The sequence below is a fragment of the Mustela nivalis genome, assembly GCF_964662115.1.
Source record: "Mustela nivalis genome assembly, chromosome: 15".
Lineage (NCBI taxonomy): Eukaryota > Metazoa > Chordata > Mammalia > Carnivora > Mustelidae > Mustela > Mustela nivalis.
In genome coordinates this window covers 36787499-36807481 of record NC_139034.1, presented here as the reverse complement: position 1 = coordinate 36807481, position 19983 = coordinate 36787499, and the positions used below count along the sequence as shown (strand labels likewise).

At 36.4% G+C, this 19983-nt stretch overlaps 1 protein-coding gene across 1 annotated transcript in view; it reads right to left on the bottom strand.

Moving 5' to 3' along the window:
* The window catches only part of VWA8 (von Willebrand factor A domain containing 8), a 322462-nt gene that overhangs the window by 261369 nt on the left and 41110 nt on the right, over nt 1-19983 (bottom strand). The window contains exons 3-8 of the mRNA XM_082701350.1: nt 19422-19552; nt 16341-16451; nt 6839-7006; nt 2299-2463; nt 1914-1963; nt 466-574 (exon numbers count right to left, since the gene is read on the bottom strand). Coding sequence (XP_082557476.1) covers nt 466-574; nt 1914-1963; nt 2299-2463; nt 6839-7006; nt 16341-16451; nt 19422-19552 — 734 coding nt within the window. The remainder of the gene's footprint in view (nt 1-465; nt 575-1913; nt 1964-2298; nt 2464-6838; nt 7007-16340; nt 16452-19421; nt 19553-19983) is intronic.

Genomic DNA, 19983 nt, shown 5'->3' with positions numbered 1-19983 from the left:
CAGCTCTGCTCCAGGCCAAGAGAGCAGCTAGTGCCTGGGAATCAGTGTCCCTTGCGACGAGCAATGACTGCTGGTGCCCAAGTGTGAACGCCCCAGCTCCCTGCCTCAGTGGGCCAGGTGGAGGCAAAGCTTACCTGCAACATGCCTCTCCCAGCTCTTCGTGTCTCTTCAGGTTGAGTCCTCCCTCCGTCTGTGGACTTTTTCCTGAGCTGCACATCTGCCTGCCTCCCCCTGATACCCCCAATAAAGCTGGAAGCTCTTCAAGGGCTCAAAATATGCAGCTGGGCTCTGTACAGTTTACTGCGCTGCAGCCAAGTAAGCTCAGGTCTTATAATATTTATAAAATACAACAAGACAAACTGAAGTGGTCAATCCCCAAGGATTAGCTCTTAAATGTACTTTTTGCCACAAACTATACACATCATTAATTTGGTTATACATATCATTAATTTATTTTATACATACCAGGATTTGAACTGCAGCTGGTAAACTATCTAAAGGAAAATCTGGAAGTCCAAGAGTAGAAGATTCTTGGGAACAGAGAGTGGTAGCAAAGGACAGGAGCTGAGAAATTCTAGGGGAGAAAAATTAAGTGATGTTAGGGGTATCTGGGTGGCTCAGTGGCATTCTGCCTTTGGCTCAGGTCATGATCCCAGGGTCCTGGGATCCAGCCCTGCTCCCGGCACTCTGCTCAGCAGGGAGCCTGCTTTTCACATCCCTCCCTCTGCCTGCCTCTCTGCCTACTTGTGATCTCTGCCTGTCAAATAAATAAATAAAATCTTTAAACAAAAAAAAAAAAAAAAAAATTAAGTGATGTTAAATGTTATCCTAATAGCTTGAATATATAAAATGTATTCATTTTTAAAATATGAAACAGCTGAACCAACTTATTTAATCTAAAAGATGATACTTACTATTAAATTCTCAAGAAACAACAGCTTCATATTATAATATTCCATTTAAAACTCAGAAGCTGGGGTGCCTGCATGGCTCAGCCAGTTGAGTGCCTGCCTTCAGCTTGGGTCACAGAGCCCGGTCTCAAATCTGCTTCTCCCTCTCCAACTCTGCCACTCTCTCGGTCTCCCTCAAATAAATAAATAAAATATTTTTAAAAATAAATAAATAAAACTCAGAAGCTGATTAAATATACAGATATATTTCTCTTTTTTTAAAGATTTTTTTTAAAAATTTATTTATTTGAGAGAGAGAGCAAGTGAGCACAAGTTGGGGCAAGAGGCAAAGGGAGAGGGAAAAGCAGACACGCCACTGAGCAGGGAGCCCAACATGGGGCTTGATCCCAGGACCCTGAGATCATGACCTGAGCCAAAGGCAGATGCTTAACTGGCTGGGCCACCCAGGAGTCCCCAGATATATTTCTAAAATATGACAATATGTGAGACTTTCCACAACCTGGCCCACATTTATCCTGCCAGCCTCCCTTCCCACCCTTCTCAATGCAAACCTGAATTCCAGCCACAAGGAGCTTTCTATAGCCTCAAGAACAAGGCATACACTCTCATACCCCATGCTTTAAAAATAACTTCTCAGAATTCCTTAATTCCAATCTTTATCTGGCAAAAGTGTATTTATTCATCTCAAATGATGATGCTTTTTTGAAATTATGGCCCCTACTATACAATATTAAACTAATACAGTCCCATATCTTTAAACTCTACCATATCTTGAATTTCTTGCCTTCAAGGATCATGTCTTATTAACTTTATCATTAGCACTTACTGCAACTACTAAAAAATTCTTCAAAGAGTATTTATTGAATGGATGAATTAACCAATTCATCAATGGACAAAATAAATAAATTTGATGTGAAGTGTCCAGATATTTATATAAATGTGTGTGTGTGTGCACGTGTATGTGTATCTGTGTATGTGTGTATGTGTGGCTAAAATACTTACTTCTCAGCAGAAACATTGCCTCCAACTGAATACAGCAGTTTAAGTTGGTCCTAAAATAACATAGAAACATACCAAATCAATAAGGAATGTAACAGACTAAAGGGAAACTTTTATAGGCACACTTCAAACTTTAAGTAGACACTAAGTAATAGTAAAAAAAAAATAATTTTTGATATATGTCATTTTCTAAAAGTTAGCCTTTTTTAATCCATCAGATAGATAACGCCACAATAATTTTTCTCCCTAGTTTCCAGAGATTTTCTTCACTCTCTTTTTTTCTCCATTAACTACTGAGAGGGACATAAAAACATAGTAACATTTTTATAGTAACCAAATAGAAATAGAAAATCTGTTTAAGAAATAAATTATCCTTGTTCATACTTACCTTAAAGGGTAGATAATAAATATCTCTGGCCTGAAATCGAGAACGGAGAGGGGGGTCTAATGGATTCCCAGAGTACTTAGGCACTGGCAAGCCCAAAGCTATGACGCGGAAGTTTTCACTGACCCGAACAATCTTCCAAGCATCCAATTCTGTTTTGGTATGATCCTGAAAGAAGATCCAAACTTATAGCATAAATGATGCAGATTACAACTGCAAGAACTGCCAGGCTTAGGAATTTAGGCCCTGATTGCTGAGTAAATTGTACTTGGGTACCAAATACAAGCTTCAAAACCAAACTTCAAGGAAGGAAGCAAAGTGAAATCAGGATCAGGGTGCCAGGAAGGCTCATACCATGAAGACTGGCGTTGAACAGAGAAGCAGCTAACAGTCAATGAACAAAGGCAACGTGGGTCGTCAGATCTCCAAGCTATGGTCATTAACTCGGAGAAACTGAGTGAAGAGTCTAAGGAATATAATACTGATTCAGACCAGAGAATGTAAAAGGTAGTCCTAGAGGGACTGACCACTCACTGGTTGAGTAGAGAGTGCCCATGGACCTCAAAGAGACAACCATGTTTATGGGTCTATTTCTGCCAAGATATCAATACATAGTAACTATGAATACATAGTAACAACTACCATGTATTGAAAACTCATTACATGTAAGTACTTTCAATGAGTTTTGCTCACTTAACTTTTATCAGAATGCAAATAAACATTTAATTCATTTTTAAGGATGAACAAACTAATGTTCAAAGGAATTCTATAACTTGCCCATGGCCCTACAACTTGCATCTGGTAGAGTTGAGACTGGAAACAGTACAGGGTCTGGGGTTACAAACCCTGGCTCTAGCACTTGGTGTAAACATGACCAAGGGCATGTTATTATGCCCTCTGACCCTCAGCTTTGTCATCAATAATTACTGTGCCTAATGGGAAAACTAAATATAACAGTGCAAAAGCAACTGGTCCAAGTAGGTACCTGTTATCTCATTCCTTCTCTCTCTGCTTGACCCTAACAATGGCTCTTCACTGTCCTCAGCTGTACAGCTTACAAAGCTTATATGAACGTGTACGCCCTCAGCTTTCAGCATATCCGCAGGGGATGCGACCCATATAACTGTATAGAAGCTCTTCACCCGACACTCAAGGACTTTCCTGGCTCGAGTCATGTCCTATTCTCTCGGTCCCAGCAAGCACTGCACACCCAGCCTGCCTTCCTTGACCCCGTGCTCCGCCACATCTCACAACCATGGCTCTCCAGACACATCATGCTGCTTGACCAATGCTGCTCCACTTGCCTGAAACACCCTTTCCACTTTGCACAGCATAAACACAGGCATCATTTCAAGCTTAGCACAAACAACATCACTCTCTAATCCCTCCCTCCATCAGAACCAGTTTTGTCCCCCTCCACTGTATCCTATGCAAGGATCTGACTTCTGTCCATTACCACTTCATGCTGCAGCCAAGCTCTCGAGAGGACTTATTATCTCTTAAACATAATAGGACAAATGTCTGTTAATTGACTGCATGAAATCATTTAAAAATATAATGAATGATTATTTCAAGCATAACCAAAATTATGACCCCACTTTCATCAACAGACTACAGAGATACTATATCACCATGCACCGGAGGACAAGAGTCAGCATCTAGCCCTACCTGAGAAACCAAGAGCATCATCTTCAGACAGCTGAATATTTTTCTTTCCCACTTACCCAAAAAAGATCATCAGGATATAAATAGAATTTATACAAAATGATTGTATCTGTTTCCACAATAACAAAATCCTACTACAATCATCTCTCTGAAACCATTAAAATTTTGGAGTATTTAAATTGAGTATATTGAATCTAACTAGAAATAAACAGGACTTAAATTATGGTACCGAAATCCTCTTATCATAGAAATTGTCTTAAGGTGGTGGTGTTTTGTGAAGGGATCTTGCCTATCTTCTCTGAGGTTCTTAGGAGACAGATTCTATGAATATAGTAACGATATTTACCAATGAAAATTAAGCATGTATACTGATACTTACATTGGGAAAAAACAATGTAGTACATCCTTCTCAATAATAAACACTCCTTGTATACTAAAACTCTTCAATTAGCAATAATCGTGCCTCAGATAAACCTCAATCGCTACGATATTGCCACTGTGCAAAGCTTAAAACTCTTTTGACCCCATATTTCAAATTCTTAACCAAAGTAATAGGTTCAATAACTTTGCATAAAATTCTAACACAAATAAAGAATATATCAAACTTCTAATTGTGAAGTAAACACCACACTTAAAAAAAATGATCCCATATCTGAGTATTCTTTTCCAAATCATTTACGAACAATGCCAAATAACTAAATAATGATATAGGAGCCAATAATAGTTCTTTTGTAATTTGAAAGTATCTAATGAGAAAATGTTCTGCATAACACTGACCTACTTTAAAAATAATAAATATAAATTACATTCTTACATTTATTTAAATTTGTATTTTATAATATTAATTAAAATTTAAAGTAAATTTAAATAAATGAATAATAAACATATCTTTCATTTCAGTAAATTAACTCTAACAATATGAATGAATAAATTTTCTTCTTACTGATTAAACCCTCAATTATCCTCTTCTAATTACATTAGTATGATGTCATCTTCAGATAGTTCCAAAACAAGACAACTATATCTTACAGTGAAAACACCATCTAGAGACTCCTATAAACAATAAAGAAACAGACTGCTAAAAGGGTAGCAGGACAGGTTTCTGGGAAAAGACTCATACAGCGGGAATCAGAAAGAGCTATTTCTGGTCCTACCAGCCATGGAGCATCAGTTCAATCAGACCCTCTGGTGTCAACAACTCTTATTTAGTACCTAGTGTGTCCTGGGCTTTCATCAGCTGTATCGAGAAGAAAGGAGACACAGATTCTGCTCTTGAGCAACTTGTAACCTACTTGGGGCAGTAAAATTCCCATCCATGTATTTCTACCGCACAAGTGTCAGAGAGACGGAATCCTAGAATGCAGAGGCAGAGACATCAACCCCTGAACTCTGGAGCCCGAGAGCTCCAGTACAGCACAGACGGCACTGAATGGGCAAGGGTTGTCTTCTCCTCCTTTTGTGACATTACATGAACAACTTCCCCAAAGTCTCCGAAGGGCCCCACACTTTCTTCCTATCAACTTGCATCACAGCATGTAAAGATTTTATTGCACTGATTCATTCAGTCAACAAATAGTTATTGAGCAGCCACTAAGTGCCAGGCACTGCTCTAAGAGCTTGAGATAACACTGGTGACAAAAATCCCTGGTAGCAGAAGTTGTAATCTAGCAGAGGGAGGCAGTGAATAAACTAAAAACAAAGCGGGGCACCTGGGTGGCTCAGTGGGTTAAAGCCTCTGCCTTCAGCTCAAGTCATGATTCCAGAGTCCTAGGAGCCCTCTCTGCTCAGTGGGGAGCCTGCTTCCTCCTCTCTCTCTGCCTGCCTCTCTGCCTGTGATCTCTGTCAAATTAAAAAAAAAAAAAAAACAACAACTAAAAAAAAAAAAAACCAAAAAAACAAATAAAAAACTAAAAACACAGCAAGGAAATAATTCCTGTAGGATGTTAGAAGACTAAGGAAAAAATAGAGCAGAATCAGGGAGCGTGAGGGCAGAGGGGACACTGCAATGTCAAATTGGTGGGTGAGAGCAGGCTTCATTGAGAACATAACACTAGACCAAAAACTTGAAGGGGTATAGAAGGAAGCCAGGTATCTGGAAGAAAATCATTCTGAAGAGCAAAGTGACTTGCAAAGCACTAGGAGAATGCCTTCCTGGTGGGTTTAAGGTACAGTAAAGACAATACTATCCTCTGGAGTGAATAAACAAGGACAGCAGGAGATACGGCTAAAGAGGCAGGAAGGGCCCAGATCAGACAAGATCTGTTTTGCACTGGAAGGCCTTTGGGTTTTTGAGTAAGGAGAGGGTTTAGAACAGTTTTAATCTGCCCCATGTTTTAAAGTGATCCTGGACCACTGCAGGGCAGCCAGAATGAAAATGACATGTATTTACAACAACTCAGGCATCAGACCCAGGCAGCTTGGACCGTCATGGTATCTCTTAAATATGTTTCATTTCTGTCAATATCTACTGGATTTTGAGCTTCTGGAGGCCAAGAACTATACTCAGTTCAGCTTTATCTTTCTTGCACCATCTAGAAGCCATTAGACTTCTGGTACATGGTTGTTGGGAGACAGAGAAGAAGATAGGAAAGGAGGGAGAAAAAAAAAAGAATTAAAAGGAAGGGGGGAAAAAGAGAAACAAATAGTTATTACATAGGCCAAAAAAAAAAAAAAACCAGTAAAAAAATCTGGGAGGTCTTCTAATAGGATCTGCAAACTGAAAAACTTGTCAAACTGCAAACTCATGAGCTAAGCAGTGTGCCACAGATGCGAGCCACCTGAACGCTGTCCTCGTGCCCACACAAGCATGTCTCACCACAAATGGCACCTCCTACATCTCAGGAGCCAAGACAAAGGAGCTGAATTTTTCTGTTCTTACTTGGAGAAGTTTGTCATAACGCTCTGAAGACATCAGGAAGCGTCCATCCTCAAGTTGCATCTCCCTATTTTCCAGCAAGTTGTTCAAAACGGGCAGAACGTTCCTCTCCGCCTTTTCCAGGCCTTCCAAAACAAGGGTTCTGCCTTCTGTGGCTGCACGGACTGCACACTATTTCCAAGAGACAAAAGCAATATGAGAATATGGAAGATGCCAGAGCATGGCTTAATTTTACTTGTAATGCAAGTAAGTGAAGAAGTAAGAGATAAGCGATTAATGCAGCCACAGATGATCAGTACCTTCACAGTCTAGTTTTACTAGGCAGTAGAATTTGTTGTATGCCTGTTCAGGAAAAGAATGTTTATAACATACATAACAAAGACCAAGTAAATACACTTAATATAAAAATAATTTTTCAGATTAAGAAAATAATATCACTATGATATGCAAATGAGCATAATAAAATACTTTCCATTTCACTGGTTAATAAAGAGCTGCAAGGTAAAACAATATATTTTTAGAACTTCAAATTAGCAGAGATTAAAAAAGAATAGTAATACTTAGTGTTGGTAAGGTTAAGACGAAACTGGCGCTTTTCATTACCGATTGGTCTATGTGCAAAATGACAATGTTATGGAGAATAAATGGCAAGGTATTTTCAAAAATTTAAATGTTTATGTTCATTAATCCAGCAATTCTATTTCAAGGAATTTTTCTTAAGGGAATAGTCAGGAAAACATAGATGGAAAGATTTATAATTAAAAAAACAAAAACAAAAACAAAAATTAAAAAAACCCCAAATGCCAATCTAGAAGACTGGCAAAATAGACCATAATAAATCAGTGTGATGGACTACTACACAGCTATCAGAAATAATGTTACAGCTCTATCTGTACTAGGACTATGCCATCACTTACCTGATTACTAAACCCTAAGTAAATATGCTTCTTGTTTTAAGAACCTTGTTATAAAAAGTACTTAATTCATGAGTCCATGGGATGGATTGGGGAAGACAATGACAATGCTCTAGAGATAGGACATTTGCTTCTTCCAGCAGTTGTATTACAAATCTGTGATAAAACATGAGGAAAAGCCACTACAAATTGACATTGGTCAACCTCAGCTGAATCATCACTATTACTTAGAAAATACTTTCTTCATTTCTTATAGAAGTTATTGCCAAGCCAAGCTTCCAGTCCTTTTCATTTCTTTCTATGATGTACTTTACCATGATGATTAAAGTCATCAGAATTGCGATTCCATGGCTTTCCTTAACTCTATCACACAATCCCTCTGTGTCTTCCTTACTCTTATTTCTGTCTTTGACAATCTCCAAGGCCAGCCCTTTCCACCTTGAGCTTAGAGGCATCTACTCTCACCTTTTCCAAAATCTTCCATCAACCATCTCTTAACTGAACTTTTAACTTCCTTCTCTTCTACAAACATGTCTGCACTTTAAGAAAACCTATAGTCTCCTAATACCTCTCAACACCATCTATTTACCTTCAAGCCCCATGAGGAATAGTCCCATACACACTGCCTCTACTAAGCCTCCATCACTCTTATTTTACTAAAACTGCTCACTCGCAAGCACCAGAAAAAGAAGGCATTTCCTTAATCATCATGTTCTCCTTTCCTCCCACCCTCTTCCCTTGATCCTCTCTTGTGCTTCATGTTCTGTCTTAAGATATTTACCAAGTAGGTTTTCCCTCTGGCTTTCCTCAACCCTTCTTCTGACTCCCACCCTCTTAAAAAAAAAAAAAAAAAATCAAGAGCAAGCATTCCCTAAGGCTCTGCCCTTACCCTTTCCCTTCCTCTTCCCTCATTTGTTATTTCATTAGCAAAGCTCTAACATGCTCCCATAAATCCTCACTGGTTCACTGACAGGTGCTATGTTATACGCTACATTAAGTAAATAGCAATAACAATAGATAACGTTTTAAAAATTTTCTTTATCTCCTCTTTCTTGAGAAACATAGTATGTGATCCCAACCTTCCTCCTGATCTCCAATGCTCCCATTTCCAAATATCGTTTAAACATCTCCATAGACGTGTTCAAACTCAACATTCTGAATCAAATATGACTTCTTTCTAAACCAGGCCCTCTTCCTGGTGGCGATTTCGATTAAAGTCTCATTGAGGGTGCCTGGGTGGCTTGGTTGGTTAAGTGTCTGCCTTCAGCTCAGGTCATGATCCCAGGGACCTGGGCTCCCTGGAGTGGGGAGCCTGCTTTTCCCACTCCTACTCCCCACTCTTGCACTCTCTTTCTTGCACTCACTCACCCTGTCAAATAAATACATAAAAATCTTTAAAATAAATAAATATATAAAATCTCATTGATTCTCCTGCCACCCAAAATTCAGTACTTCTAATTCCTTAGACAACGCAAGTATAACCTCTAAATAGTTCATGTGTTCATCTGCACTGAACCTTCTCAATGTGAGCCTTTACACTGAGGCACATTGAAGGCTCAAAGTGAGCCTTCCTTCACTCCCTGTTCATTTTACTGAAAGAGTCAATTGGAACAGGTACCATATCTCCATATCTCTCGTTCTCTGTTGTGCTCAAGATAATCCTATTTTACCTGCTGGAAGTTAGAGACTGAATCATGCCATCTGAAAACTCTATGAGATCTATGATTATACAACTTACCTCAACTTTATGAAGAATATTATTTTTTAAAATCCCCCTAAACTTTTTTCTTATTAATTATTTATTTACACACCATTTGAGTGGCAATGAGTGGATGCTTTATAGTGCAAATAGATCCAAATATGATAAAAAGAGGATTATAAACTTATGAGTGGTAATTTTTTTTTTATATGAAAAAGACTGAAAAGAAAACAATCACACACAAAGGATCACCCAAGATTTTTAACTTTCTTCCTGACTTGCCCTTTGGATATGTGGTTATAGACTCGGTACATACACGTAAATTAAAAATTTTAAATGCAGGCAAGAGTACTGGCTAAAAGGAGAAAACCTTAAAAAGATACTTTTTAGTAACTAAATCCGAATCACTGAGTTTATAGAAATAATACTAGTTACTAATCCGCATAATCTTGTTTCCTGATTGTTCCTTAGTCTACAAAAGTATGAAACTATAAAGTATAAAAATACTTTAATCAGTACTGTCAAACTTTAGTAATGCAATCTCATCACCTTTGTATAGAAGAATGTTAAAAAAAAAAAAAAACTACATACCAAATCCATTAAGTACTCGAATATATCAACATATTGTACCATGTGGTGAGTCTCAGACTTAATTGGACATGCTGGAGAAAAATAAATTGTTACAGGTGTTACAGGTTTTGTGCCCAACAGAGGCTCATCTGCATCGATGTCTGCATCGATGCCCTCTTTGACCTCTGTCTGCCCAGCACATGAGTGTAGAGCCACAATGCTCAAGTTCTCCTTGTTCTGCCATGTGCCTGTTTCATCTCCCCAGCAAGATTCTCAGGTTCAAGGGGTGAGAACCCTACCTTTTATGTCATCCTAGTGCAAAACTGGCTCACAGAAAGCTTTTGGTGTTTATGAAATAAAAATGTAACCTCTCAGTTAAAAGATGCTGCTAGGTAAGTTTAGGAAGGATTTTTATATGAAGGATAATAGTTATGTATGTCCACACTTGTTAGGAGAACAGAACAAATTTAGCCGTCAGCATGAATGACTTAAGCTACATAGTTCAAAAATTTTCTTCTTTTCTTTTTTTTTTAAATTTATTTATTCGACAGAGAGAGAGATCACAAATAGGTAGAGAGGCAGGCGGTGGGGGGGGGAGCAGGCTCCCCACCAAGCAGAGACCCTGATATGAGGCTCTATCCCAGGACCCTGGGATCATGACCTGAGCCGAAGGCAGAGGCTCAACCCAGGTGCCCCTAGTTCAAAAATTTTCTATACGGATTTTTGAATAAAGGAATGGTGGTATACTTTTTCTCCTGAAATCTTAAAAAAAAGAAGGGGGCAATGCATACATATTTTATGTAGAATGAATACTTGTGATAGTTACTCAAAGCAGAAACTACATCAACCATAAGAATCCTTTCCTGCCCTTCAAGCTATAGAATTACCAGAGACCTAATTTTCTCAAATAGAAATCAGAAAAAATACAGCAAGATCTTTCTGGACAAACCATACCAGTTTTAACAATCCAACATGTAGGCATGAAGGGTTTCAAGATAAAGGAGGCTGCATGACCTAAAAATCAAAAACCATCTAAGCCTCTGTTCTAGATTTGCTTCTGATTTGATAAAAGACCCTAGGCAAACAATTAATCTGGAGGTCTGTGTCCTCATTTACTAAATGAGAATATCCTCAAGGGGTATTGTATATTGTCACTATCTAGGAAAGAAAGCAGTACTGGAAATTAAATTTAAAGTTATCGGACCTAATTAAAATAGAAATTATTACTGATAGAACAACAATTTAATGAAAAAGCTTCAAGTGACTCGGAATGGCTACAGTTTAACAGCACTGAGGAAGCAAAACAAAAACAAAAATAATTAAATTTTAAGTTCTTTATTTTAAAATATCAGAATAGGATCAGATGAATTTTTCAGTGCTCTACCACTTACCTGCAATGGGCAATTTAGGCTAGTCACTTTACCTCTCTGAGCTTCCATTTCTTTCTTAAGCCACACCATTTATGGTGCTTAACTCACAGATTGTGGTGAAGATTAACAAAGATAACCTCTGGCTCAAGTAAACCTGTACAAAATGATTAGCTGTTGTATTGTCAATACTCTCATCCTTTTAGTCATGGTGGCTGTCATCATCATCATCATAATCATCGTTGTCATTCTTTCAGGGAAATAGATATGATACAAAGAATACAAACTTTGGAACTGGACAGATCCTGGTTCAAATCCCACGTCTCCTGTTTAGCAGTTGTATGACTATGGCCCTCTAAGACTCAGTTACTTTACCTATAAGATGGGGAAGTCATCGCCATCCTAAGGATGTTTTGAGGATTAGATGCACTCATATAAGGCACTTAGCACAACAGAAGTCTCAATAAAAGTTGTTACTATGTCTTGATTTTTTTTAAATTAACTTCAGTATAGTTAACCTACAGTGTTATATTATGTGCCCTGATTTTTCAAACAAATTCTATAAATCTGTCAAACAGTTAAAAATTATGAGTACACAAGAGTTGGCCTAAGCAAGATGGCAATATGGTAAGGAGCCAAGGCTTGAGTTCCAACTAACACAGAGGCCAGAATAAACAGAGAGCCCTTCTCCAACTGTCCAAGTGACAATTAGAACATATTACAACAATACGGCTGTAAAGAGTCTGGTGCAAGTAACAAGAAATTTAGCCACTCTCAATAGACTTGTATCTAGGTGATGCTTTTCAAATTCCAAATACTTAATTTAGCAACAAACTTCTGAAATACAACTTTGTTATTTTAACAGTGGTTACATGTAGAAAATAGCTTCAGCATCCACAAATAGGATTAAGTTTACAAGTAACTGTTTTTCCCTATTTTGACAAAATAAAAATCTTATTTTCTTATCAACAGCACTGTTATTCAACTTATTAGTTGTTGTTTTGATGACCTCTACTATTTAAGCAGCACATTAAAAAAAGATTAGTCCTTATTTTTTTCTATTAAAAAAGAGAGAATCAAGAATAATCCCAAACAGGGGCATCTGGGTGGCTCATGGAATTAAACATCAGCCCTTGGCTCAGGTCATAATCTCAGAGTCCTGGGAACCAGTCACACTTCAGGGTCCCTGCTCAGCAGGGAGTCTGCTTCTCTCTCTCCCTCCTTTTCCACCCCAGCTTGTGTGCACTCTTTCTCTCTCTCTCAAGTAAATAAATAAAATCTTTAAAAAAAAAAAAAAAAAGGAATAACCCCAAACAGAAAAGAAGACATTAAAATACTATATACTTGTTTAAAGTGCATTTTTATGCTTAACATTAAATATGTACCTCATACATTATGGAACTGGAGAGAATTGTGTCAAATGTATCAATAAGATTCTAAGGTGAAAAGAGTTCCTGGCTTAGGAAAAGTTAAAGAAAATCATTTTACTTTCCCCATCCTGGCTTTCTACTCTCCAAATTATCTTCAGTGTCTCCTTTCAGTAAGATATTAAAATCGAAATGTAATTTATTTGTAGCTTAGTTAATTTATATTGGCTCATACTTGAGTAATGCAAGCAATTTTCTATTGATTTAAAGTCTTCCACTCCAGCTCTTTGGAGTCACATGGCAATAAACAGAATTAATAAAGAGAATGTCAACAAATAAGGGGGGGAAGTACATTAATAGGATTTTAAAGGGTTAAAATAACAATGATTTAGATTTTTTTCAGGTTATTTTATCTTCTGAGGCAAAGGACAGGTCATGTGGTAGCAAAATATCTTTAACTCTCCTTATGTCTCCATGGGTGTCAAAATACCAATCATATAAATTTTCTTATTTCTCTTCTTTAACCAATTCTTTTTTAAAAGATTAATCTGTAATCTGCTTAGCAAGGTAATTATATAAAAAGTACTTAAAATACTTAAATTAACTTTACATGAACAAATTGATAAGTTTTGGCAAATATTTACATATAAAGCATAGTATACAATTCAACATTTTCTTAACAGACTATAACTTACTTCATCGGTACCCTTCTCCTTTTCTATATCCACTCAATTCATTGACATCTATATAGGAATGATAGCCAATAAATGTATTAGAAACACTCAGCCTGCTCAGTAATTTTTTAATGCAAATTAAAGCCTATTAATTTGGCAAAGTACATACAAATAAATACCCAGTGCTGACAAGAATTCATGAGGCAATCATGCATAGTGCACTGACTTAAGTGTGAGTTGGAACACCCTTTCTGAAAGGCAATTTGGCAATACACATAATTCTTGAATTATTCTAGGGTTGCTGACCCCTGAGCATCAATAACCTGCATATAAATTTTGGTTCCCCCAAAACTTAATACCCTACTGTTGACTGAAAGCCTTAAGTGCCAGAGATAAACAAGAAAGTTACATTCTGGTAGGAAATGCAGACAATAAACGGAAACACAGAAATATTAGGTAAATTTACGTAGTGACAGGTATTCTGAGGATCACACTGTGTAATATGACAGCACTGTATTGTGCGGGCATCATCAGTGTTTACTAAAATGTTCTGAGAATTTATAATCTGAATGATGAGGAGGCAGGAATATATAGATCTGGGAGAAGATTATACCAGGCAGAGGAAATATTAAATACAAAGGTTCTGAGGCTAGAAAGCATTCAATCTATTTTTAAGAAAACAAGGCCATGAAGCAGGAGCCTAGAAAGCAAGGGAAAGAGGGAAAGGAGCTAAGGTAGACAAGATTAGGTCCTGCAAAGTACTGTGGCCATATTAAAGGGTTCAGACTTTATTTTGGGTGTAATAGGATTGCATGGGTGTAAGCAAGGAACTGTTAGATCTGATTATGAACAAATAATAAAGAATAGTAAGAGAAGAAAAATATGAAAAAATATGAAACTCAGATATAATCTCAACAAATAGTCTGAAGTATCTTACGAAAAGGACCAATGTTCCTATGCCACAATTACAGGCTTGGAAGATGTCTGTAGATTACATCCCCAATAACGGATGTTCATCATAAAAAGTAGGAGTTGCCAAGAAAACATAAAGTGTAAGATATTACCATACACTTATAATAGCACTTTAAATATTTCATGAACTATAAAACAGATACCATCCAGAACTATGCTTTTTAAAATGGCAGGCACAGTATAATATTACACAGTGTTATCTAAATAATTTATGTTTCAAGAAATAAAAAGTTTTAAGGTTCCTTTAAACAATAAACATATAAAAGTCCATTTTCTCTTCTTCACTATTTGCATTACAACAATCAATCCAGATATAAAATTCATTCAAAATATGTTTTTAAATCCACACTCTACCAAACACCCAGTGCTCTCAGTGTCATTAAATCTGTTCCCATCTGGGCGCCTGTGTCATTCAGTCCATTAAGTGTCTGCCCTCAGCTCAGGTCATGATCCCAAGGTCCTTGCCCGGGGCTCCTTGCTCAGAGGGGAGCCTGCTTCTCCCTCTCCCCTCCCCCTCCCCCTTTGTGCTCTCTCTCTTAAATAAATAATTAAAATATTTTACATAAACAAATAAATAGATAAATCAATCAATCTGTTCCCATATCCCCTCTCCACTACTTCGGCTATAGTCTCCGTTTTCTATGCTCTCTCCAACTCCTTACTCTTGGCCTCCCTAGATTCAGAAAAGAAGCAGGCATTGTAAAAGTGTATTTTTTTCCACATGTAATTAAAAATAATGTACAAAGTGAACCATGGCACTAGGTGAATAAAACAGATTTCTTTAAAATGTACTTCTGGGCTTCATCCACAAAGGATTACTTTTTAATTGGAAATGTGAACTCAGATTTTCTCACTACATGATGCTAACTAAGTATGATCACTATCCTTTAAGGGGAAGACTGCCAAATCTCCCCATCTTAAGTATATTTTTCCTTTTTGTAACTAATAAAGTAATCTATAAGACAATGTGAATATCCAGGTCTCCAGAAATTCTTTCACTCAGTGGTTTTTTTACACTTATAGTAACTTGACCTTTGTATAACACATTTGAACTGAATCTGATCCACTTACATGCAGATTTGCAGATTCAATTTGATGAACTGAAATTGATCCACTTATATGCAGATTTTTTCATTATAGTATTATAAATGTTTTCTTTCTGATGCTCTTAATAACATTTTCTTTTTTTCTAACTTAGTTTATTGTAAGAATAGAGTATATAATACATATAATATCCAAAATCCATTTATCAACTGTTTGTTATTGGTAAGGCTTTCAGTCAACAGTAGGGTATTAAGTTTTGGGGGAACCAAAATTTATATGCAGGTTATTGATGCTCAGGGGTCAGCAACCCTAACCCACTTATTGTTCAAGTGTTAAGTGTATACTCTTTTAATTATAAATAGTGTGCTCATGAGTGTGAAGAAATGTTCAACAAGCTTCATTATAATATTGAGAAAATATCATTTTAGTTGGTAATCTGCACCTAAGAACCTACCTCTCCCCCAGAAAAGATGTAGTACCTGGAAGTATATACTTAATTTCACTATGCTTAATACACCTTTACCTACCTGACTTTTAGATGGAGAATACTTTCTAAATGTGCTGGACAATTTCTTATATTAAAATCTCCTTAATTCCTTTTTAAAAATTCAAATTTCTATGTGCAAGTACTAGGAAGCAATTAAAAATTAAGAAATCAGCATATTGATCTTTAGGTAACATTTTAGAACCATTAATTTCATCTACACTTTCTACTTAGTGCTAAACCAAGAAGGCATTTCCAAGAACAGGAAAACCAAAATTCGAAATTAAATCTGTCTAGAGAAGGCACAGTACATTATCTTCACTATCACATGGGCTAGCTCTATTCTACTTTAAAAATCAATTTTGCATAGACCTGGACTAAACAGTCATGTGTTGCAGTGTGATAAGAACTTGCCTGATCAATGTAAAAAGCTGTGCCTCCTCGGATCTCTCGACGCTGTTTGAGATCGGTTTCAGTGGTGTCCCTGGACAAGGCAATGTATTCAACTTCCCGTCTGGTCAGCTCCTATAGAGCAGAAAGTGAAATTGTCCCCAAATTAAATCCAATTCCCAACATATGCTTTGAAGCCAGTTATACGACAATGTTACTGCCCTAGAGAAGAGCATTCTAAATGTAATTCTGAATTAAATCCTTCTGAGTCTTAGCTTTGAGAAAAATGCAAAACATTGAACGTTAATGAAAAACATGCACATACCTCTCCTCAGAGCTCTACTTTTGCTGCATCCAATAGTTCACTACTTGATAATTATTTACTTCTTAAGCAATAATAATCATAGTCAGGTCTTATAAATCTTAGTATTTTTTATAGAATTCTTTTCAAATACCACAAGTAATAACTTGCTTAGTTTTTTCACAAATGATAGTCATTTCAGTAAGTAATGTTCACCTTTTTCTTAAAGGGCATCTACATTAATTAAGTCCATTAACCAGTTTATCAACCGTATGTGATATGTTGGGTTCACACTTAACCAAGTGTGAAAACAAGGTAAATACTAATACAAAGATCAACAGAAAAGGGAAAGAAAACAAACACAGCTCTTCAGGAAGGACAAGAAGAAAGGAGGAAAGGAAGGAGAGGGAAAATAGAATTCTTTCACAGAAAACAAGCATTTTGGTTTGAAGGGGAAACCATCCAGAATTCATTTCTTTTGGAATAATTTATGCATCCCTAATGTCTTTTTGCCCTGCATGTGACAATTACATACAAAAAGTTTTTAACATTATCCTTGGTTTTACAATATTGAATTAAAAACAATGCTGCTCTCCAGTTAAATAAGGCATACAATATGTTGTTATTAAACAGGAAGAACAAATTAATTACTGACGTATAAAGAAGAAAATTGAATGAGCATGCCATTCATGGTAAAAGAGGATAAGTCCATACAATAGGATTTTTTCCCCTCTGCCTTATCTCCATGTAATGCTGATAAAAATATAGTGTTATTTTCATTTTGTTTTTATAATATACACCTGTTTCCATATACCCATAAATTCAAGTACGTATGAAAAGAAGAAAACATTTTAAATAGAGAAAACACACATATAATGATGAAGATATGGTGATACCAAACAATATTTCTCTAAATAAGAATGAACTGCCAGTGAAAGCACCCTTTTGGATTAAAGCAGCAACTCCTCTTGTTAGTGGATACCTCCTTCTTGCTTCTGGAACACAGTGTCATCATGTCGGGTTCACTGATTGGTTGAATGTGGTCACTGGAAAACCCTGTCAAAACTGGTTGACAAAGTCATACATACCTCTTATTGTTAATTTGTACCAGAGTAACACCCTGAATTGCCACACTGACAGCTCAGACCAGACAAGCACCAGCTGCTGCTTCCCAGGGATGGTCTGAGCAACTTCACCAACAGTACCAGGAGCAGCAGATGGAGGAGGCAGCAGGGGTCTGTTGAGTTTTTTGGGAGCTATCATAAAATTCCTTCTACATGGATTAAATATAAAAGAGACACAGCTATCAAATTATTTCTACTTCATTTCTTATTGGTTCAGCAGGCTTGCCCCAAAATCTCTGCCTGTACAGTCTTCATCTACTCTGGATATTACTAAGCGTAGGATCTGATATCTAATGGCAACAGTACCCACTTGCAGAGTTTGCAAGGAAGCTTAGGCTAGTAAGCTTTCTTATGTGTATTTCCACATCCTAAAGCTGCCTCAGCTCTATTTCATAATTTAAAGTTTGTGGGTTTTTTTTTTAGAAATACAGGTTTCACACTTACAGACTTATATTGCATTTTTGAACCAACAAGACTCCTGTAATCTCCCAGCCTTTCTCATTCCACATTCCTAACAAGCTTCAGGGTCTTGCCAGAAACAAAACCAAAGTAAGATACTGTGGTCATTGTAATAAACCAGGTAGAATGGATTCTCAGCAGCTGACTCAGCATTCCTAGATAAACCACTTTGCCTTGTTTATCAATAAAATAAGGCTAATACTACAATGACCCATTATATCTCACAAGCTGGTTCTAGGAACACATATAAAATATGAAAAGTATGCGCTCAAAGAAGTTAGGTTCTTATTTGCCCATTGTATTTTTATCATCCTCACCCTATATGATATTAGAAGTACCAAAATAAATCTACTACTAAAATAAAAGAGTACAGAAAGCATATTTCAATAGCACAGAAATCAATTCTTTAATAATCAAGTAACACAAGGAAGCTGAAAACAAAGTTCTTCTCTTTATCCTAAAAAATATCTTCAGAACAACTTCATCTGATCGCATTCTTCCTCCCATCAATAGAACAATGTGTGTTAAACCTGACAAAGTAGAAATATAGTCCTATACATTTTTTTAAACCTGTGTTGCAATTTTAATATTTCAATTCACTTTATAACTATGCTCAGAGAACTACAAACATTTAAGAGAATAACAGGTCAGAGAAAGGATTTGAAGTCGAGCTCCATCATTTGCTAGCTGGATAAAGCTCAGTAAGCTAGTTTAATAAAGTAAGCAAGTTTTAATAAACTCGTTTTCTCTATCTAAAGGGAAAAAAGCATGTAACACATAAGAGATATTTTACATAAGAGATATTTTACAAACTTGTGGCTTCCCTTGAAGACTATACAACATCAAAAAGTCAAGAGAGTTATTTGGCATTTTAGAATGTGGATCTAAGATAAATATTCCTTGAATAATATAAAACTGGGTTTTGTTTTGTTAATTTCAGAATTTATGATCCAATCTGCCACTCATTGCCTGAATTTGAATTTCTTTTTTACCAGAAGTTGAGAACTTTCTAGTTGCAGCCAAAATTTCCTAAAGCTATGAAAGATAAATGCACATTTGCTTCCCAGAATACTTATTCCAAAATCTTTATTAAACAGGTTATCAACCTGAAAATTTTTTTTTGAGTAATGAATAATCCTTATATTTTTATAAATTCTTAATTTATTTTAGAACACAATTAATCCAAGTTCCCTTAGGAATCCATAAGAATCAATTGCTCACCAGGTATTGCATTGCAATAGAACGTCGAAGAGGCCCAGGAGGTCCTATTAGAAAGACATCTTGCCCCAAAAGATCCTTCTGCATTATCCATCTTAGATGCTGAATTACAGATTGAGCCACAGAGTCTGAAACTTCAAGAGGAAAAAAATAAATAAAACTAAATGCAAACCAGACTACTACTTATAATATAAATCTCCAAGCAATCAATATATTTAGTATATTTTTAAAAGCATATCTATGTGTACACACATACATACTCATTGATAGATACACCTGGTGAATTCTCACACTGCTTTATAGTAAAACCATTGTAATCAATGTTAAAATAGGACAAAGTTTATGATCTCATAAACAGGCACATAATCCCACATTTAACAGTTTTTAAGAACATTTGAATGATCACCTGTAAGTGTCACTAAAGAAATAAAAGCGGTTTTATTTTACAAAGGCACTGGAATTGTTAATTTATCACAGTTTTACAGTCCAGTGCTTTTGTTCTAATAAGGGACCATGATCAAATCATCCCAGACAATTAATGATTATCACAGTCTTGAAAAATTGA